This window comes from Ictalurus furcatus, chromosome 19 (assembly GCF_023375685.1).
Source record: "Ictalurus furcatus strain D&B chromosome 19, Billie_1.0, whole genome shotgun sequence".
Taxonomy (NCBI): domain Eukaryota; kingdom Metazoa; phylum Chordata; class Actinopteri; order Siluriformes; family Ictaluridae; genus Ictalurus; species Ictalurus furcatus.
In genome coordinates, this window is record NC_071273.1 from 1,997,186 (window position 1) to 2,020,789 (window position 23,604).

Here is a 23,604-nt window from a genome sequence, read left to right on the forward strand (position 1 = left end):
GCGAATACAATATGCGAACAATGGCATTCACGTTGTCGCTGCTTGTGCGCATACAGTCATGCTTCAAATGCGAACTGGTCTATAAACTTTTGTCTTCCTCTAGTGGACTCACATGTCACTGCAGTTTTCCAGTCCTCTGGGTCTAGAGAGTAGAAGTCTCTGGTTTCAATAATGTGCTGGATGAGTGGACTACTATGATCTGAGCCCAGACTCCAAACCAACTTCACTGATGTGTCTCTGATCTCCTCCACACGCACCCCTCCAGGAGGACCAGGCCTAGCTGATACATGAAAAGATATATTCTCACTCAAGTATCAAAGAACGTATAATTTTGTGTTAGAATATCGCCAGTCCATTGCAGAGTATTGCATACACATTCATATACTCATTCCCACCTAAAGGCAATCTGGAGTAGTCAATGCACCTACTGGTATGTTTTTGGAATGTGGGAGAAAACCAGAGTACCTGCAGTAAGCCCAAAAGTACATGGGCACTCTGCACAGATAGTAACTCTGGATTGGACCCTGGAGCTTTGAAACAGCCATGCTACCCACTGCACCAATAATAGTGATAATAATAATAATAATAATGATAATAATAATAAATGTTTGAGTAAATTAAGCTCAGCCACATGAGAACTGATTGAGATGTGGTGACCATATTGTTTAAAAATCTCTCAAGTTTACAAGACTCTCCTCAGTATTTTGAGACCAATTATGTGAAGATATGCTGCAATTCCTAGGACTAGTTAGGTATTAAATCAAATTAGGTAAAAATCTAAGCAGGGAGAGCCTAATGGCCTACACTGCAAATTGATTCACAATTAGCCAAGGAATCAGTAGAAAGACATATCAGGCTCAAAAGTACTAACTATTGACCAGATTTCACTTTTGTATGACCTATGATTTAGTCTGCACATCTCTTTCAAGAGAAGAAAAAAAAAGTAAATTAAAGTAAATAACACTTTGGTTGCGTATCCCTTGCTTGCAATAACTGCATCAAGCCGGTGACCCGCTGACATCACCAAACTGTTACATTCTTCTTTTGTGTTGCTTTTCCATGCTTGTAGTGCAACTTATTTCAGTTGTTTGTTTGTGGGGGTTTCTCCCATCAGTTGCCTCTTCAGAAGGTGAAATGCTGCTCAACTGGGTTAAGGTCTGGTGATTGACTTGGCCAGTCTAAAATGTTCCACTTTTCACCCTGATAAAGTCCTTTGTTGTGGTGGCAGTGTGTTTTGGATCATTGTCTTGCTGTATGATGAAGTTGCTCCCAATTTATTTGGAGGCATTTCTCTGTAAATTGGCAGACAGAATGTTCCTGTAAACTTTTGAATTTATTCTGTTGCTACCATCATGAGTTCCACCATCAATAAAGATTAGTGAGCCTGTTCCAGAAGCAGCCATACAAGCCCAAGCCATAAAACTACCTCCACCATACTTCACTGAATAAGTTGTTTGTTTTGGATCATAAATATATCCTTTCTTTCTACACATTTTGGCCTTTCCATCACTTTGGTAGAGGTTAATCTTGGTTCCAGAACTTTTGTGGATCATCTCTGTATTTCTTTATGAATTCCAATCTGGCTTTCTGATTCTTACTGCTGATGAGTAGTTGGCATCTTGTGGTATGGCCTCTATATTTCTGCTCTCAAAGTCTTCTTCAAATGGTGGGTTGTGATACCTTCACCCATTCCCTGTGGAGGTCGTTGGTGATGTCATTGACTGTTGTTTTTGGGTTTTTCTTCACAGTTCTCACAATGTTTCTGTCAGCTGCTGTTGTTTTCCTTTGCCGACCCATTTGGTGTCTGTTGCTCAGTACACCAGTGGTTTCTTTCTTTTTCAGGACATTCCAGATTGTTGCATTGGCTATTCCCAATGTTTGTGCAGCGGTTCTGATAGATTTTCCCTCTTTTCTCAGCTTCAAATTGGCTTGCTTTCTCCCATAGACAGCTCTCTGATCTTCATGTTGGTTTATCCTTTTTTTAACAACAAATGCAATCTTCACAGGTGAAACCCAGGTCCCAAACCAAGAGCAGATGCTCAGAGCTATTAAACTTTTAAACAGTCAATCTAAAAGGACACACCTGGGTAACAAGAAACACCTGTCAGGCACATGTTACAATATTTTTGATCACTTGAAAAATGGATGCATTCAAACAAAAGGTGCCACATTCTAAGTTGTTTATGTAAATATCAGGAAATTAAAGATGACATAGACATCTGTTGATCTAAAATCCAAATGTCTTCAGTGTATAGGAAAAATATTGGCCTTGCTGTTCCAATACTTTTGGAAGAGTCTGTAAGTAATAGGTAATCACCGTAAGTACTTGAATAACCCTACTAAAGTCACAAACTTAGGACCCCTAAAAAAAACCTCCTAACAGAACAATACGTTTTGAAGTCTCTTTATGCAAAGAATTCATATAAAAAAAAAAATTGATTTGAAAAATTCTTTAAGTTGAATTTTCACCACTCAAAACAAAAACAAAAGAATCCTTATCTAATTATATCTAAGTTTATAATGTTTATTGAATATTGTAAACTTTGTGGTATGGCATGATTCTTGAACAGGATCTTCATTTTAGACCAACCTTTGACATAGAGGTTAGCAGAAGCTGTTGCATTGTCAACAATGGTCTGTGCTGTGCAGGTGTAGTGGCCTGCGTGTCCAACTTGAATGTTTTTAATCAGCAGGTGTCCACTGGACTCATGATTCTATACACAAATCCATAAATATGTGAATTCATAACAATAAGTCATTACACCTAGATATAAAATGTCCTATTATTATGTCAAAACATATTAGACTCTGTATTGATATCCGTGCATCAGTGTCTAGTCAACAATTTAGTTTAATCTCAATAAATAATTCAAAATAATAATAAACAGACTTAAATTGTACAACCTCAATTTCAAAAAAGTTGGGATGCTGTGTAAAATATATTTTACATCTGGAAAGGCCCCATCAATGCTGAAAGGTATATACAGGTTTTAGAGCAACATATGCTACCATCCAGACGACATCTTTTTCAGGGAAGGCCTTGCATATTTCAGCAAGACAATGCTAAACCACATGCTGCATCTATTACAACAGCATGGCTTCATTGTAGAAGAGTCCAGGTGCTTCAGGTTTTTCAGCTTTTCAGGTATTTCTGAAAAAATTCTAATATTTTTGAAACTCAGCAACTCAGAACTGAGGATCCTCAGGGGTCAATTCTGGTCCACTGCTCTTTTCTATTTATACTACATCTCTGGCACAGATGAATGAGTTTCATGGTGTCTCATACCATTGCTATGCTGATGACACCCAGCTCTATTTGTCCTTCCAGCTTGATGATCCATCTGTCTCTGCACGAATCTCTGCTTGCCTGCCAGACATCTCGGTGTGGATGAGGGAACACCACCTTTAGCTCAACTTGGCAAAATCTGAGCTTCTTGTCATCCCAGCCTGTCCCTCAATCAACCACAACCTCACTGTACAGCTCGGCTCAACCACACTCAAGCCATCCAGGACAGCCAGGAACCTTGGGGTGACTTTTGATGACAGCTTGACCTTTACAGACCACATTTCAACAACTGCACAGTCCTGTAGGTTCATTCTGTATAACATCAAGACAATCAGACCCTACCTCAACGAACAGGCTACACAGCTACTAGTCCAGTCTCTTGTTATCTCAAAACTGGATTACTGCAATGCACTACTTTCAGGCCTCCCAGCCAGCTCCAGTAAACCCCTTCAGATGATTCAGAATGCAGCAGCACGCCTCGTCTTCAACCAGCCCAAGAGGACCCATGTCACACCCCTCTTCATCTTCCTCCACTGGCTTCCTGTAGCTGCCCGCATCAAATTCAAGGCCTTGATGCTCACGTACAAGACCATGTCTGGATAAGCACCCCCCTACCTCAACATTGTCCTTGAGTCTTACGTTCCCTCATGCAATCTGTGATCGATTAGCGACCGACGCTTAGTAGTGCCTACTCAGCATGGCTCAAGGCCCCTTTCCAGAACCTTCACACTAACTGACCCTCAGTGGTGGAATGAACTTCCAACCTCAATCCAGACAGCAGAATCTGTCATTATCTTCAAAAACAGCTAAAGACCCACCTCTTCCGTGAGCATGTAATTAACCCATAATCGCCAACCCCACATTATCCTTTAAAAAAAAAAAAAAACGTTACTCTATCTCTTTCACCTTGACTCTGTGCACTTTGCTTTTCGAGAACTCAATTAAAAAATCTTGTATGGTAGCACTACTTGTATTGTTCTCTGCTTGATATATCGCTTTGCTTGTATTTCCTCATTTGTGAGTCGCTTTGGATAAAAGCGTCTGCCAAATGAATAAATGTAAATGTAAACTGCCTGCCTGCGGTCCAGACCTTTCACCAATTGAAAACATTTGGCGCATCATGAAATGAAAAATATGACAAAGAAGACATAGGACTGTTGAGCAGCTAGAATCCTGTATCAGACATGAATGGGACAACATTCCTCTCCCAAAACTCCAACAACTGGTCTCCTCAGTTCCCAGACTTATACAGACTGTTGTGAAAAGAAGAGGGGATGCTACACAATGGTAAACATGGCCCTGTCCCAACTTTTTTGAGATGTGTTGCCATCAAATTCAAAATTAAAATGGTACATTTCCTCAGTTTAAACATTTTATGTTTTCTATGTTCTATTGTGAATAACATGGGTTTATGACATTTACAATGCACTGCCTACTGTTTTTATTTACATTTTACACAGTGTCCCAATTTTTTGGAATTGGGGTTTTAACTAAATAATAGGTTTCATAAAAAATTATTTTCAGCTTGAAACATTATGATCCTGGACAAAATTTTTCATTCTTTCATTCTTACCACCAGCTGCTCATAGTGCTCATAGTCAGTGGCAAAGTTGATAATGTATGAGTCCACTGACCAGATGAAGGTGATATCAAAGCTAGGGTCATATGAGGCAGAGCACTGAAGGACTGTATTCTCACCCACAGTCACCTCCACATCTAATGGAGCTAAAGTGATCTTAGTTGCCTCTGAGAAAGGGACATACATAGACAAGTTAAGCAATGTTATGGCATACCAAAAATTTGTGTGAGAATTTAAGTAAGGAATAATATAAGAAAATAATCAGTAATGAAGGTTTCATCCCTGTTTTACCACAGCAGTTTGGCAACAATTACACACTTTATAACATATGGCATACATTTTATGTATAGTATAATTTTTTCATGTATAGTTACATTAAATGTTGTTGAACATCCTCACCAGCCTCTCTTTTTTTTAAATAAATTTTTGAATTAATAAAACTAAAAAAAAAATCCAGCTAGTTATATAACTGATAAACTAACCCAACTTCCCCATGATGGAGAACATAAAGGAACAGCATAATGCAAAGCACTTATGTGAACTATAAATATACATAATAAATATATTTATTATACATATACATCAATAACATTAATAATATCAATAATAATATTAATAAATATACCGTCATTGTAGAAGATAAATTATTTATAATCGCACTATCCAGTGTCACTTAGAAGAGGATGTGTTCCCTTTCGAGTCTGGTTCCTCTCAAGGAAAGGCTCCTTCATGTCATCTCAGAGCGATTTTCCTTGCCATCATCTGGCTTGCTCATTAGGGATAAATTTAAATCTCTATATAGATATTTCTATAAAGCTGCTTTGAGACAATGTCCATTGTTAAAAGCAGAATATAAATAAAACTGACTTGAATTGAACATGCATATCAATAAAAACCTGTGATTCACCTTACTACAGGCACTACTATCAGAGTTGTACTACTATATCAAATTAATCAACTACACCAATCAGAACTGAGAATTAAACAACGCTGTGGTAAAACGAGGCTTAATTAAAAAATTAAGAAATTAACTAATTTAGCTTTTTCACCGTCAGTGTACAGATAATGCACCATTAAATCTTACTGTGTTGCAATACAAACCATAACTAGTGGGCCAACAACCCTATTGTTATTCTATGTTTTCCTCTTATTATTATTCTTTTTCTTTTTCTTCTGGCTAGCATGTCTATGACAGCCCATAGAACTGCCTGTTAAATAGTTGTGAAATTTGGCACACTGACTGGGGAGGGTCTAAGGAACATTCTGACCAAATTTGGGCCAAGTGCTGCCAACACTCTAGCGGCACCATCTGGTCAATTTTGGAAGTGCATTTACGGTCATAACGTTTGTGTCCAAAATTTAAAAGCCAGGTATCCCTGGATATCCTTACGGAAGACAATTCACCCTGTGATATCAACTGCCGCCTAATTAGATTTTCCATTGACTTAATAATTAACAGTACAGGAAAAAACCTTTTTCAGGAACACATCTTGTTACTTCTTTAGTACCTCACTGATTTCAATGCCAGTATCTCATGAAACCTTAAAATATGTACAGACATGTTCTGTGGTAAATAGTGGAGTTTCCTAATAACTGCTGTAAACTTACATTGTTGTGTTAAATTTAAGCCAGTGTCTTACGCATCCAACTCAAGAATATACTTGTTTAATTTTGTTTAAAAATTGATATTAAATAGGAATGTAATTTAGAAAGTTCATTTCATTAGAAGCTGCCTTAAATTTCTTCATGTAATTTTGTAATCTAAAGACATAAAAGATGCAACAATTATCAAAACACAATCACTAACCTTTGATACTAAGGCTCCCTGTGCTGTTGGCCCTTCCACGGTCATTCTCAGCGTAACATGTGTATAAACCATCATCAGTCTTAGTCACATTCAGAATCTCCAGACTTCCATCATCCCAAACAAATATACTATTATATAAATCAGAGGAGACAGTTATATTACATTATATTATATTATATTATATTATATTATATTATATTATATTATATTAAGAGCATTATATATGATATAGCAGTGTAATACAGTGAGGGGAGCTTTCAGATACCTTTATTTTTGTTATTTAATATACCAGTGCATTAGACGTGTAACACAATACCATTACCTGTATTTGTATCTGTTTAGTGCTCAAAATGCTCATATCTTTTTCATATTCTGATTTAAACCAGAAATGGGCATGGTCTCTATACAACATTAGCCATCTAAAAATATTTTTATCAGAAAGTTCAGGAATGCTTACTGGACACACAATCAGATTCTATTAAAAAATCGTTATTATATATAAAATATTTTCAAAGTACAAAGTACAAAGCGAAGTCAAAAGACATTGTGTGTGTAAATTTGAAGTGGATATATGCACTGGAAGTATTAAATAGCAAAAACAATATAATTTTATAATGTATTCATTTAAATAGCTGTATTTCTTACAATATACTTGATACTAAGACAAAAGAGTACATTTAGAATAATATCTAGGCAGTGGTCTGTGCTTTGGAGATTAAGTAGGCAAATTGAGTAGAAACATTGCAGCAAAGGTTATGCTCTTGCTTAGGTATAGAGGGGAATCTTAAAGTAAACTTACCGGGATGAGTTGGAGAGTGTTTCAGAGCCACGTTTCCAAATAAACTTTGGCTTTGGAGCAGCTCGTGGTTTACACTCAATCACCACACGCCCATTTTCAGCCCCCAACAAAATCTTTTTTACTGGGTTGTAAATGAATGTAGGTGCACAAGCTAGGAAGAGGGTATCGAAACATCATTCAAATGGATAATTATTTAAAAGTTATAAAGAAAACACTCGCTGTTGCTAATACAAATTTGTGTAGATGTGTGCAGTGCAACTCACAGACCACACGCAGCTCTGCATTAGCGTAGATGGTTCCCCAGTTGTTCTCAGCGACGCACTGATACATTCCTGAATCTTCAAAAGTGAGACTGGAGAACTTCAGCTGCCCTTTGCCATACTTACGCAAAGAAGGAATATAACAATAACTGTTTGAAGTGTACCAACTCTGGACCTTCACAACACATCAAATCTGCATTGATAACACTGATATGGTGCACTATGTATACATTCTATAATTGCCTTATGAAAGATTGATGCATTTCTTTTGAATGCGTTACACAGGCCCTTCAAATAAAGTGAATAAAGAACAGAAACAGAACTAACTGAATAGCCATCCTTCAACCACCGAATCCATGGTAATGGCTTGCCCACAGCCGTGCAGGAAAGAGTAAGCTCACTGCCAACATCTTTCTCTGTGTCATTGATATGCTCTGCCCACTCTGGAGCACCTGGTCAGGAAATCATGTTAAATCAAGAATTACAATATTCATGAAAATATTCTGTGACACTTTCTTTGAAGCTCATGCTTACAATGAATTATAGCCCCATTTATAATGATTTATAAGCAAGTATTACTGCTCTATAAACACATTTATAATGACACAAAGACCTATACTTTGTTATAATAACAGTTATAGCTACATTTATATTATAGTTAGAATTAATTATAAGTGATACACTTGCTTTTTCAGTGCCCATGCTCATAATGCATTATACACCAATTATACACCAAGTATTAATTAGTCAGTCTTATTGTTCTATTAATGTATTCATAAAAATGCAGCCTGCATTTTTATAATGTTATTATATTATAGTTATAATGACTTATTGGTAATGCAGATTTATTTCTAGGTCCAATAAGTGAATTATTTTATATTGATGTTGATAGTGTTGCGCTGCCTTATTAATACTTATTGTGAGTTATAATACAATTACTAACCTTTATAAATGCATCATTGGTGGCTTTAAGTAAAGTGAAAGCATAGGATGCTGTTTCCATAATATAAATGTTAAGAAATCATGAAGATGTGCTTATTACACAAATACAACATGTCCATATGGCACAAACCACCAACAAAATACACAAAAAATATATCCAAATGGCACAAAATGAAATAACACATTGGAAAAGCATGAAACTCTTAGCTACAAAATGTGCAATTTCACAAATAAAAAGTTTGAAACTTTTTAAAACTCATCTCATTTAGCCTTTACTGAAATCAGCACCAGAGCCCTGTTAGCACTATCACATATGTAATACAGGCATGCAGAAGGTGCTGTTTCCACCTCCTATGACAGGGACGTGGGATTGGATTTTAGGAGGCAAAAATAACTATTTACAACAAATATGAAAGTGCAAAATATAAACTAGTACATGCAAAACATGAACAAAAGTACAAAAAAAAACATGAATAAAAAAAAAATAAGAGTCAGAGTCTAGTGCACATCACTGAGCTTGGCTGTCCTTGACATCATACCAACTCTACTATAGTACACCTGTATTTGTACATAGTCTTGTTATACTTCTTCCTTTGAAGGCAGTACACAGTGTTTTCTCCCAGCTGAGGCTTTGTCTCTCTTGGCAGAGGTTGAGATGTTTAGAATCGTCACTGGATAGGATGGCCTCTTTTCGCATTTGCCACCTGTGACATGCTGAACTTGTGGCTTCATCACTCCCAAAATCCACAATTCTAGACCTTGTGGCTACCATTCTTTCATCGATGGCCAGGTTCTGATGAAGCTGGTAGTATACCCTACATGTCAATAAGAGCTGCTTTCTGGTGGGCTTCACATAAAAGAGCTAATCGGAGCCAGTGGTGCCTTTTAGCCGGTCACTCTGCTCATCATCTTTGGCGTTGCTCTTGTACAGGATCCAGAATATTCCCTCAAATCTGTAGAATCCCAGGACAGAGGTTGGGCATCTAAAATTATGTAGCTTATTCTTTCTCCACAAATCTCAAACTCTTGATGGCTTTATTAGACCACAATAAATTACCAGGCCCAGGAATTTGCATATTTTCAGGCTAGTTACAGGACTCCATGGTGTCTACATACCCTTCTGCTTTTAATCTGCATATAGGTTTGTGTTGTTGCAAAGACTGTGGCACATCATCCTCATTAATATTGTGACACCTGTCCTGTTCAGGTTATGTTGTAGGTGCAGCAGCACTGGCTCTGCTAATGGCTCAAATGAGTGACACACGAGTGACCCCTCTTCTCTGACTTCTCTGGGGGGAAGATGGAGCTGTCAGTTTTGCAGTGGAAACCTCCATGTGGGTCTTGGGGGAGAAGGCTTCAGAAGAAGTGTGAGGAGGATCAGGAGCATTTTCTTGTTCTCTGTAACAATAAATAATCATGAAAACGAAGTACAATAAGTACCCAAAATGGCCCATAGTAAATACTAAAATGGATTTTATATTTATATAATAACAATAATAATTCTATATTTCTACTTAGCTATCAAAGAACCCATACTGGTGCATCTGATGTTGTTTAATTTTATATATATATATATTTTTTAAATGCAGTGCCATGCTACATGTGAAAAAAACATTACTGCCATGCTACATGTAGAAAAATATAGTTCCATACTACCTGCAAAAAAGACAATTCCACACTACAAGCAAAAATTAAAAATAGAAAGCAACATAATTTACGTACTTTTCAAGGACCGTGTCCACTCCATGCTGGAATGCTCCTCAGCTCAATCCACGCTGTCTTCCTCAAAAAAAAAAAAATCCAATTCCTTGCCAGAGTCATGGGGCGGTCACACTATGCTTTAACGCGCAAACGCATCTGAAAACGGCAGACCGGAAACACAAGCTCGCTGCGTGATGAAAGTTCAAATTTGGTGAGCTTTGACCTGTGTAAGCCTATCAAGTGAAGACGTGTGGCCCATAGATGATCGTGACATCACTGCGTGACCTTTAAGTGGTAATTTTAGCGGTATCGCACTATCCTGTATTTTACAACAAAGCTTTGAAAGATTTATAAAAACAACTTAAAAAGAGAATCTGCTGGTTTTGATGTATGACGTCATATCCTGTTCCTCCCCATAGCGTGGCCGACAAAAATATGCATGCTTAGCCTAGTGTGAGCGTCATGACATTGCACACACAGAAAGCCAATCTTATAACAGACTTCAATAATTAATTTGTTTATACTAGAGATGAACCGATACTAAGTTTCTCAGCCAATGCCGATTATTCAGAGTGATATCGGCTGATGCCGATACCGATAGTTTAGTGGTTCTGCCTTTTATACCTTCTTTTAAATTAATAATAATTAATTCCACAATTCTGAAGGAAACGCAAATAAAAACTTTATTCTCTCCATTTCAACAAGTTGTTTCACAGTAACTGGTCTCATACACAGAAAACACATTACTCTAATTAACATTCACACAAACTAAATTCTGACGATTAAACTAAGATTTCTTAACTTATTGAATGTTATTAATTCATATTGACATTGACTGAATTTTAAAAAACCTCCTGTTAGTCTCACATTCCCTCACCACAAACAAAAGCATTTCTACTTCATCACTGAACATGAAACTGGTCATATATAATATCCACTTTTTTTTTATATCTATTAACTCATATTAACATTAACTGGATATGAAACATACTACTCTACAAATCTATCATTCTGTGCAATATCTACCTTTTTTGTCAACTCATCTTCATTTTAAATCTTTCAGCCGTGTACTGGCGCTTTAATTGAGTGCGAGCAGCTGAAGCAGCGTGGCAAAAAAAAAAGAATTAGTCTCGACGCTGAAACTCCCATTTCACTGCTGCTCATGTCCGGTGTAAAAATCATTCATTCGTTAACATGCACACCGGAAAAATACACACTGCTTCTGCTGTGCTGCAGCATGTGGTGTAAAATTTTAGCAGTGCAGAGCTTACAAACTGCAGTTTTGTCGTCACTGTCACCCAATTCAAAGTAATTCCACACAAGAGACATCTTCTTTACACACAGCACAAATTAGATGTGTTTTCCCGCACTCTTTTGATTATCAGTATATAATCAGCCCTGATCATCGGATGTTTTAAACTATCGAAAAATTGCCTTTATCAACCAATACCGATTATTGGCTGATACATCAGTGCATCTCTAATTTATACTGATTGAAAATGTCTGATAAGTCGGTTTCCGTTCTGTCGGTTGAACAGAACGCCAGTGTACTGGTAAAAAAGGGTTAAAATTGTTTATTTGTAAATGCTACTACTGAACAATAATGGTTTTAATCATCATCAATAATGTTTTTTTTAATATTAATGCAACAAATCATATTAATGAAGTGAAATGAGCTGCTCCTGAAGTCTTTGACACCATGGAATGAGCGTGTGGAGAAGCTCTCCTCATTTACAGATAGATGTCCTTTGCCACTAGCCAGCACCTTCTGAGACAGTGTGTCAGCCACTTCTTCTTAATGCACTTGTTCATCTCATCTTGATGTCAGGAATTTCTTTGTGAAGTATTTGTTTGATTAGAAAGTTTGACTTGTTAAAAGCTCTAGCTCCTCAGCCATATGTATGGAAATGCATACTCCGATTTGACATTATACTTCAAAAATGAATGTTGCAATGTTTTGATTTTATGTCACATTAAATAAAAAGTTTGCAACTGTTTGCACTAATATGATTTCTGTTTTTTCATTACTTTATTAAACTATTGTTGTTCTGTAGGTACATTTACAAATAAACAATTTTAAAGGCATTAATAATGCATAATAAGCACATCTTCATGATTCTTAACATTTACATTATGGAAACTGTGCTTTCACTTTACTTAAAGCCATCAATGATGCATTTATAAAGGTTAGTAATTATATTATAACTCACAATAAGTATTACTAAGGCAGCACAACACAACTATCAACATCAATATAAAATACTTCACTTATTGGACCTAGAAATATATCTGCATTACTAATTAATCATTATACCTAATATAATAACATTATAAAAATGCAGACTGCATGGAACCATAAAACTGACTAATTAATACTTATAAATTGGTGTATAATGCATTATGAGCATGTGCACTGAAAAAGCAAGTGTATAATAATATAAATGTAGCTATAACTGTTGTTATAACGAAGTATAGGTCTTTATGTGCCATTATAAATGTGTTTATAGAGCAGTAATACTAGCTTATAAATCATTAGAAATGGGGCTTATATTTCATTATAAGCATGGGCTTCATAGAAAGTGTTACCAAATATTCATATAATTCAAGTGTAAATATTCATTTTTATGATGAATATTGCAACAACACTGAGTTTACAAACTTTTGTCCTGCCTCTCACTCTCATGTAAAAGCTTTAATAAATACAGTGCACGAGGACAGCAAGGCCAGAACAAGTTAAATAAAAGGTTTTTATTTCTTACCCTCCACATAAAGCCACTGGCGGTACCAGTCCATGCCCTTGACGTTGAGGGCCTCACATTCATAGCTACCCTCGTCCTCGTACTGCACGTTGATGAGGTGTAGCAGAGCACCATTCATGCTTACCTCATAGTTGGGTGGCAGATCAGCATCCAGCTTCCTCCAGCGGATGTGTGGAAGAGGGCTGAGAAGCACACAAAAACCCACCCATGACACAGAGGCCTGCCTGTTTTTTTTTTTTTTTTGTTAGTAGAAAGATTTAGCTGTAAGTAAATATACTGATGATGTGCAATGTCTTCACAATGCTGATTTGATTAAAAGTCATTAATCAAAAACATGACATTTAGTATTTAGTACATATGTTGACATGGCACTTGTGGAAAGCTTATGGCTTATGGTTTGCGCATGCTTGGCTTGGTATATAAAGTATATATTGCAATGTTCTCATTGTCAGTCTGCTAATTCTTCTTACTTTTATAACATGTAAGGTAGAACTACCTGATGTCACCTACTCCCAATAGAGTCCCACCCAACTCAAAGTGGCCAGAGGAAAGCAGCAAAAAAAAAAAAAAAAAAAAAAAAGGCTGATAATTAGTTGAAAATAAATCGGAAAAGTCACACTACATCTGATTTGGTGACTTACTTTCCCAGGGCAAAACACTCCAATGTGATGTTTTGCCCAACCAGGGCATACGTCTTTGGAAATCTGACTCGAATGTCTGCTGGATATCGATGAACTTCCTCTGAAAAGATATCGGGAAGAGGTTAATTATGTATTAATAATCATGGTAATCTTACTATTCTATTTAAATTAGGGGACTTATTTATCAGCTTATACTGTTGTTGGCTTTTAATTGTGTGCATACACAGACTCACTTTCTATCTCTGGCACCAGAGCGATGGGTGTGCTGAAGACACTTTTGCCAATGGTAGGGCTGGACACAAAACATGAGTAGTTGCCAATGTCAGAGGCCTCTACTTTAGCAATGTAGAGGTTGCCTGTTGTCTGACTCACAAAGCGCCTCTGATCAGGGATAATAAAGTTGGGGAAATCATTGTAGATCCATCGGTACATCACCTCATCTAAAAAAAATGAACAAGGAGCAAAAGACCCATTAGGATCACATTATGATAATAATCATGGACTTTTTGATGGATTTCATTGGATTGTATACAATATATAATGATGATATAACAAACTATAGACCTCTTATGAACACATTATTGCTCCTATGACTATTTTGTATTGTATCTGGCTATTGATACTAGATTAGTATCTACACATGCACTGAACATTTATTTAAGTATTTACATTGAACCCTGGGTAAGTATAGTTGTAAAGAGAACCTCTTACTTGGGTAGCGAGAGGGTGGATCACACAGGAGGACAGCCCCCTGTCCTTCTTTAACATACACAGTCTCTCTCTCATCAGTAGGAAATTGGTTCAGAACTTGGAATAAAAGAGCACAAATATTAAATACAGCATCAGAAGTATAAGTCACTAAGTACACTGTAGTACTTAGTACTAAAGCCTGGAATAAAGCCTGGAATAAAGCCTAGACTCAAAATTATGTATATTCATAATATGCTTTTTTATCTTCATTATATTTTAATCTCAGTTTACTAGGCCAAGGTGCATGGGCACCCTATTGAGTTTGTAGGTATTCTTCTTATTAGGAGGCCAAGCGTTCTTGTTTTTATTACAATTATTATTATTATAATTATTATTATTATTATTATTATTATTATTATTATTATTGATTCAAACACCAAATGTGCTGGAAGACCTCATGGTAATACCCTAATGTTTTTCTTTGGGTTTGTCTTATTATCAGAGGTCCAAGCACAAAGTCTTTGAACCCTATAATTTTTAATTATTTTCTTAATTTACTTCTTCTTCTTCTTCTTCCTCTTCTTCTTCTTCTTCTTCTTCAGACCAAACCATAAGTTATAGATATGAGAAATTTGGTGAATAGATATTACTCCCTCGCGCTACTGAGGCAAGCAAGATAGGCCCAACTGACCTATTGGTGACACTAAAGCACAGGGTTTTATATTTTGGCCCAAATCTTGTGAACCAGAAGCCAAATAATTCCATGGGTTCTCCCAAACAAAAAAAGCCTTAAGAACCATTTAGCTCTTCCCATCTCCCAATAATTATCACATCTCACAAATATATGTTGATAGTCAATTCTAGTGAGATGGAGCCTAATTTAGTTAAACAGCATGTTTACTACTTACAGACATTCACACAAGATGGAAAAGCATATACAGGACAAGATGTCATAGGGAAAGTTTGGGGTGTAATCATTCACTGGAGGCAGAGTTCATATTCAGTCAAGTTTGTGTACTGAATCTCTGTGGTAATCTTTAGGTGGAATTTTGATGATGAGTTTTATGTGTTATCTATCTATGGACATAAATATTACGAATATACGCCGTCTGGTTGCAGAGCTTTTTCTGATTTCTTTTGGCTATTTAATTTTATATAATAGTGAATTTGTTGCTTTGTAATTTTAGAAATTAACCTCTAAGTTAGCAAAAGATACAGCTTTAACCTCCTAGACTGTAATACTTGGTTACACTGGTCATTGAGTCATATCCTGGTCATGGAGCAGAGTCCTCTTGCCCAGGCTCAACAGTCACTATCCAGTTTTCAGGACCAGTTATCAGACACAGAAACTTCAGGCTCTGCTCAAAAAAGAGCCAAATGCATAGAATAAAAGTGTGGTTCCTACCCACTTTCCCCACCCAGTAAATCTGCTGATTTAGGACTGGGTGGACCCTAATAACAAAACACAAAAAGAAGTGCGTGGTTATCGAGGCCTTGGCAGTGGATACACTTCCAGGTAAATTGCAATAATGTAACTAGGGGCAAGCAGGGGGACCTCTCCATTGACAAACTCACAGAACTTTTAGATGAGCACACACCCCTGGTGCGAAAGCCTAATGCGCTTGCTTCATTTAAGCGGGCTGCCTCCTAAATCAGCACACAGTCCTGGCCCTAAACAGGCTGTGTCATAAATGAATGCACACTCCTGAATTCTTGACACATTATTTGGCCTCCAAATTCATGGGATCTAGATAAGCCTGAATGTCTTTCTTCTTTTCTTTGCTTCCAATAATGAGAACTTTATTTAAGTGTACATAATTGTAAGACTTGTAAGGTTTGGTGCTAAGGATAAAATATATAAAGCATGGAATCATCTGCGTACTGGTGATAACCAGTGTTAGGTATCTGTATTATGCCAGGAAGTGGAAGCATGTAAATGTTGAAAAGCAAAGGCCCTGGAACCTAACAATATAACAGGAATAGATATGATCTATTACATATGATTAGATATGAATCAAGTAGAATTTCATGTTCGAGTGTATCAAAAGCAGCACTTAGATCTAGCAGAACCAGAACAGATAGGTTACCTGTGTCTCAGTTAACTCTCAGATCATTTAAGACATTGAGAGATGCTGTTTTAGTGCTGTGACTGGCCTGGCTGGACGGAAATGTTCCATTAAGATGGTCTGCATTAAGATAATCATTCAACTGTACACTACTTTTTCAATAACTTTGCCAAGAAATGGAAGGGTGGAGATATAGTAGGTCTGTAAGTAATAAGCACAGAAGAATCAGGATTTGACAAGGGTTTTAAGGCTATGTTTTAAGGCTATGTTCCAGTGTTTATAGTCAATGTTCAATGTGCCAAACCAATTGCTTTAAAACAGGAGATATTGCTATTAGTGTAGCTGAATGGTGGCAGGGTAGTCAGTCCAATGGTGTGAGTGCTAGCTATGTTTTTCCTTATTCCAACAATCTTGTCACTAAAAAAAATTGCAAACATGTCAAATTTGGCAGCCAAGAGAAATTCTAATGAGATGTGGGGTGGGATTCAACCAGCCGCTCTATAGTTGCGAAGAAGAACTTTGTATTATTTTCCTGAGTATAATTCAAGTTTAAGAAATAAGACTTCATTTCACTATTGAGGTTTTTCAGTTGTGTTTTATACACAGCAAGACAAACTGCCAGCTTTGTGTTTCTCCATTGCCTCTCAGCTCTTCTGTAGACCTGTTTTATTTTTAAGATGAAGGGAGCATTTCTCAAAGGGGCTTTTATTTTTGCCTGAAAGGACCTTGGCTTTTTGTCATGCAACAGTATCTATACCTTTGGTAACCCTGGAATTTAATGCCTCTACTAGTATATCGCTTAATGAGGGCATAAGAGGAGGGAGAGTGTACATTAGGGCTGTGAAGCTACAGCAGTATCAACAGTTAAATAGCACTTGATTAGTGGTCTCATCACTTAATATTCTAGTACACTCGACCTGGGTGCCTGTACAGAAAAGAGTCTTTACGCATGTCTTCCTTGTATCTTGAGAGATCCGTGAGTTAAGTTAAGCCATGCTTGATGGGAGAAGGGAATGTGGTGCAGAGCAGGATTTGATAAGTAACTTTTAGGTAGTTTTGGATTGACAAAAAATAAATTAAAGTGGAAAATTTTTTTAAAGGCATCACTTACATCCAAACCTCACAGTGGCCTCTTTGCTGATGACTGTGCCATAAACATTCTTGGCCACACATACATATTTTCCAGCATGTTTATTCTTGTCTGGATTGGTGATTACCAGGTTTCCGCCCACTAAACTGTAGTGTTCATCCGGCTGCTCCATCAGCTTAATCTCCCAGTTATTATGCCACCATCTGCAAAGAATTAGTGCACATAAACCTACATATGGTAAAAGAAGAGCTATATTTTTGCATATTCTTTAATATCTGATGTACAGTTTTTTTTTTCTAAATACTTGCTTGTACATACATTATTGGCAAAATAAATGGATATTTATTTAAGATATTGATTAGATTCAACAACAAGCTTGACTCAATGACACAATGGTAGGCAAAACCAAGAAATAAGTGCACTGTAAAACCGGATAAGTTCATTTAACTCAAAAAATTTGAGGAAACTAATTATCTCAAAATTTTTAAGTTGATAAAGCAATTTCTTTAAGCCAAATACACTTAAATATAACAAAAATGAATTTTAAAAGAAAAAGTTTGTGTTAAATTTTTGTTATATTTAAGTGTATTTGGCTTAAATAAATTTATTTATCAACTTAAAAATTTTGGGGTAATTAGTTTCCTCAAATTTTTTTAGTTAAATGAACTATCCAGTTTTACAGTGTGGAAATTTGGTAAAAAAGCAGCTGTTACTTGACAGTGGCTGGGGGGTTGGCTCGCACTCTGCAGTTCATGGAGATTTTGGACTCAGGAGAATCCTCAGCATATACTGTATCTAAGGGCTCCTCCTCAAATATGGGTCCAAAACCTGTGGCCTCCTCTGAAACACAAATTAACTTTATAGTAAAATCATACAACCAATAGAAATGAGAAATGCGTTGCGTATACACTGATGCTGCCTTCTGAAACGAAGGCTGATTGTATGAATATATTTGTATTACACTGTTTTTGGAAGCAGAAACAGATGTGACTTACTGTCAAAGATTCTGGGCTCAAAGAACCTAGGTTTGATGGCATCTACATAAGGAAAGTAACAAACAATTTGTTTTCATCATGTTTTCAGTCATGATGACATTTTAGTGTTTGCTGAGGATTACGTTTCAAAGTGAACATTTAAAATAAATGCATACACAGTGCACACACACACACATGTGTATAGTTGCATATACACACCTGCTGATAAGAGCAAAGAGAAAAAACTCAACAACACAAGTGGGGCCCCCATTGTGATTCCACAACTGTCAGTCCTGAGGCTGAGAAAAAGTAGAATAAATCCTATTAATATAGCAAATTTTATTATTTGTTACAATATATAAAGATGACACAACTGATGTCCCATGAGCTACAATATTTCAGTCTGATATCAACTTTTATTAAAATCTTTTTAAATTCTTGAAGTCTCCCATTACTGCACTACCCACAAACGGACATTAAAGGACATCATTGTAACCATGAAAATAGTTTTCCTTTCTCTCGTCAACATACTTGTATGAAAAAAGAGAGTTTTCTTAAATATGACGTGTTTGTTTAGGAATGAATAGAAGAGCAGACAAACAAATCAGTGGAGATCAGTATATTCTATGGACAGAGTCTGTAAGGGCCAGTATGTAAACTTCCACCGTTGTGGTTTTTGCTTGCTTGTGTTGACTAGACAGTTAACAAGCTGGCATTAATTACTGTTAACCCCTCTGAACACCTTTGGGATGAACTGGAGCTGGAGCCTCTTCCCCCAACATCAATGCCTGACCTCAATCTCACTAAAGCTCTTGTAGCTGAATGAACACAAATCCCCACAGCCACGCCCAACATCTAGTAGAAAGCCTTCCCAGAAGAGTGGAGCTTATTATAACAGCAATGAGGGAAGCCCACACTCATATGTCTATATTATTTGGCTGTCTGTCTGGATGTAGCCATCAGCCATGAACAAATGTCTCAGCTGGGGTAAGATTAAGGTCATGCTTATGAAGGAAGGAATGAAAGCTGATGTATAAATCAATTCTGTTTGACCCGGCATCTTCTTTTAAAGCTGTGCAACACTTCCAGTGTGTCAGGTGAGATACTTAAAACAGTTTAAAATAGCAGTTTCCCTGTGTGATGTGCTCGGTGTGGTTGATCACCTGGGTACGGTGTGCAATGTATCACATACAGTGTTATGCCAAATGTAACACTGGTCCTGGAAGTGTGACCGGTCAGTGCAGAAGTTCATGTCCATCAACAGAGCTCTTATTATAATTCAGTGAACAGCCTTTTCTGGATGGAGGATTCTCGGTCTACAGCAGTGTCTGGAAGGTTTTTCCAGGCTGATAATGACCTGAGAGTTGAACCTCCATGTTCAACTCTGACCTCTGAGTCTCAGTCAGCCTTTGTCCACTGACATGCCACATTAACAAGCTCTAAACTAGCCAAAGTGCGCAGAGTGGGACTGGATAGTGACATGCCACAAATGGCATGCCACTGAATGCTCTGTTTGGCACAGCACTGGTTATCCCAGAATACACTAGGTCAGAGTTTTTGAATTGGGCTGCCCAATAACAACAAAGAAAAACGGAGCTCATTCATCTGTCTTACAAAGCTGTGCATGAAATCACTAAACATTACAGTTCGACTTGGAAACCAGATGGACAGACATGTTTTGGCTCTGACGTGCCATTTATAGATGCCACATTTAATCTTCTAGATGTACATAAGATATGTAACTGATACTCACTTACATATTTTATGTACATCTAGAAGATTAAATGTGGCAAACAATGACACTTGCATAACATGTGTGCATGTACGTGTGGAAATAGGTCACCAAATATAACTGAATTGGTCAGAATTCTTTCAGGAGTGGGCAGGAGTGAGATTTTTAAAAAGCACACCTCTAGGCTTAACCATGAACTCTATACAAAACTGCGTTTTGCTTCTATCTGAGCCCTTTGGCTTTCCATAGACATAGCTCTGCTTCGCATAACCTCCCTTTCTCCTATTTCCACCCATAACTGGCTAAAAAAAAAAAAAATGTAGCACTGTCACACAAATTCAACGTTTTGTGACTGTCATCATGATAGTTAAGAATTACAACGCGAATGAATTAAAACTGTGCATTTAGTAGCTTTGTTTTCATACGGACGTCAAACTGCCCAACAAACTTGAACACTTCAGCAGACACTTCATGTTAGGTCGGAAAGGCAATAAATTATGCAGTATTAAGATAGAATTAGATTATTTAATAAACGCAAAGAGCCCGCACCCAGCCCAACCCATCCTTCCTGAGAGTTCAGCATCAGCACCAGCATCAGCATCAGCCCGGATCACTACGTGCTTTCCTGCATTGCGGCACTCTGACTACTGATCTCTCAAGCGTTCTCACTTTGCTGATAAAATCATTTCAGATTAGTCGACATCATGCTATGTGAAACATGTATAATCGTAACAAGAAAAGAAAAAAAACCCTACCAGCACGGCACGCTTTAAAAACGCCGCAGAAACAGGTCTCATAAACCTAGCTGTGTCAGGAGGAATGCTGCTACATGTCTCCACAGCCCAGCAGACTGAAAGACGATGATGTAGAAGCGCTATTAGTTGTGAGAGAGCGAAGAGGATTATCCTGGAACAATAACACAGCGGCCTTGTCCCAAATGCGCCCTAAACACCGCAGTCCTCTTCCATACCCGCACTTTGGTGACGTCGTCGAAATGCGCTCCTATAGAAGAGCGAGGTGATCGGGACGGGACAGCCCAGCAATGTGAAAGAGCTCACTGCCTTGTTTAAAGTGCTATTCTGAGATTATATACTGCACAGGTATTACCTTATTTTGATAAGCTAAATTATGATAAATTATAATCTATGTAAAAATATCGTGCTGGGTTACTTTACAGTATCAGAGGTGCATCAGTGTAATAATTATTACACCAGATTCCTAGATCTTCTGCTGGCTGTGTCTGGTTTCTGGTATGGAAATGATCGCAGAGAGCAAAGGGAGGCTGATTGAACACTGAATCAGATGATAAAATGACATCCAGCTGCAGCATTCCAGATGTTTTCCATAAAGTATTTAATACCACAGATATGCACCTGAAATACGACCTACAGTCTCAATGAGTATGAACGTACATACATAAAGCCCATACTGAATCTGTTTATCAGATGTCTGTTTAGCAAGGACACACCTGGTTTACATATTAATTCACATTTAAACTTAGTTCTCCTTTAATACCATGTAGCTTAATGTTCTAGCCTAAAGTACAATTACACTAATGTACAAATATTGTTCATAGACAAAACTTACCATCACAATATCACATTAAATATATAAATACAAATATTACAGTTGAATACTGTGCAAATACACTGAAAAGTAGTTGTATAAACGGACCATAAAAACAACAGGCGCGCCAGTGCAAGTAGCTTTTGGGCCAAATCACAATAATAATTCACCTCCTGTGTTTGTAGAAAATTGTCACCCACCTAACCAGTTGATCAGGATGAAAAGTGTAAATGCGCGCGTAATCGAGTGCCAAAAGTCACACATAATTAACAGAGTTTTGCTTTAAGCTGCAGACAATATCACAATAGTATCAAAGATCCTAATAAAAACAATCAGTAAAGGTCATAAGACGACTTGAATTACTTGATGTCACAAGAACAGAGGGTATTTTTCGTACAGTGAGTACATGAGCTCTAAGCTGTGCCTGCGATGCGTGTGTGATAAAGCAACCATGCAAATGAAGTTACTTTATGAGTTATATTATGAGCTCGTATGTAGAGCTCGAGCAGTATGATGTTTTCATTTACACATATGCACAATGGGTAATAACTATCCAAATTCACCCACTTTAACGTTTGAGTAAAAGTTCACACCAATAATGATGACATAAACAGGTACAAATAAAATATTAGGTTAAAAAGAGACTTGGGTGAATGCCTTTCAGTTTTAACACAGAATTTTGTCTCCCTCAGCTGTAAAGAGATTGCTAGGCAACATTTTAGACATATCAAATCATAACACTACTGAATCTGTTCATTTCGTTGTTTTGATAATGTTAATGTTCATGAGTCCACCATCAGGAGAACAATGAACAACAATGTTGTGCATGGAAGGGTTGCAAGGAGAAAGCCACGGCTCTTCAAAAAGAACATTGCTGCCCTTTTGCAGTTTGCTAAAGATCATGTGGACAAGCCAGAGGGCTACTGGAAAAATATTTTGTGGTGAATGTGACCAAAACAGAATTTTTTGGTTTAAATGAGAAGGGTTATGTTTTGAGAAAGGAAAACAATGAATTCCAGCATAAGAACCTTATCTGATCTATGAAACATGATGGTGGTAGTATCATGATTTGGGGCTGTTTTGCTGCATCTGGGCCTGGATCACTGTCATCACTGATGGAACAATGAATTCTGAATTACACCAGCAATTTCTAAAGGAAAATGTCAGGACATCTGTTCATGAACTGAATCTCAGGAGAAAGTGGGTCATGAAGCAAGACAATGACCCTAAGCACACAAGTCAGTCTACCAAACAATGGTTAAAGAAGAATAAAGTTGAGATCAGACCAAGAAGTTGGTGAAATATTAAAAAAAAAAAAAAAAAACACACACACACACACACACACAAAAGAGCCAAAATACAACAGCATGTGTAGTAAGCAACTTCAGAAAGTCTTACTGCATACTTTTCGGCTATAAACAGCAGGCAAAATATGACTCATTTCACCTTCTCTCAGCTCCTCCACTGGTTACCAACTAATAAGAATAGCTTTTTACAGATTTATATGTCGTATGGTAATCGTAATTCATGCATATTAAAAAGGCTCGTGACGAAAACCGACATGCGGTAGGAAAAGCTAAGATGGAGGAAGGCTCGGACACGGGGTTGCCAGAGTCGCTGTTTTCACTCCGAATCAGCCAGCATGTCAGATAGAGGCGGGAAATAAGAAATAAGCAAAATATTCAGAATTAAACCTAATAAATTTCTGTAAA

General features: G+C 37.2%; 1 protein-coding gene across 1 annotated transcript; it reads right to left on the reverse strand.

Moving 5' to 3' along the window:
* Nucleotides 1–230: 230 nt before the first annotated feature.
* On the reverse strand, nt 231–21,404 carry cntn1b (contactin 1b). The gene is made up of 14 exons (XM_053650586.1): nt 18,814–21,404; nt 18,616–18,657; nt 18,334–18,460; nt 17,642–17,823; nt 14,486–14,581; nt 14,008–14,214; nt 13,775–13,874; nt 13,134–13,315; nt 8,059–8,183; nt 7,735–7,852; nt 7,472–7,622; nt 6,673–6,800; nt 4,860–5,032; nt 231–2,714 (listed from the first exon to the last, which is right to left on the reverse strand). The coding sequence occupies exons 1-14, from the start codon at nt 18,863–18,865 to the stop codon at nt 2,496–2,498; spliced, it is 1,902 nt and encodes a 633-aa protein (XP_053506561.1). The 5' UTR covers nt 18,866–21,404; the 3' UTR covers nt 231–2,495.
* Between the last annotated feature and the right edge of the window lie 2,200 nt (nt 21,405–23,604).

Excerpts from the sequence above, each read along its gene's own strand:
- cntn1b (XM_053650586.1), bottom strand. The coding sequence starts at position 18,865 with ATGGGGGCCCCACTTGTGTTGTTGAGTTTTTTCTCTTTGCTCTTATCA. Across the intron at positions 18,461-18,615 it reads TGAGCCCAGAATCTTTGACA|AGGAGGCCACAGGTTTTGGA; the intron begins GTAAGTCACATC and ends TTTGTGTTTCAG. Across the intron at positions 13,316-13,774 it reads GAGTGTTTTGCCCTGGGAAA|CCCTCTTCCACACATCCGCT; the intron begins GTAAGTCACCAA and ends TGTGCTTCTCAG.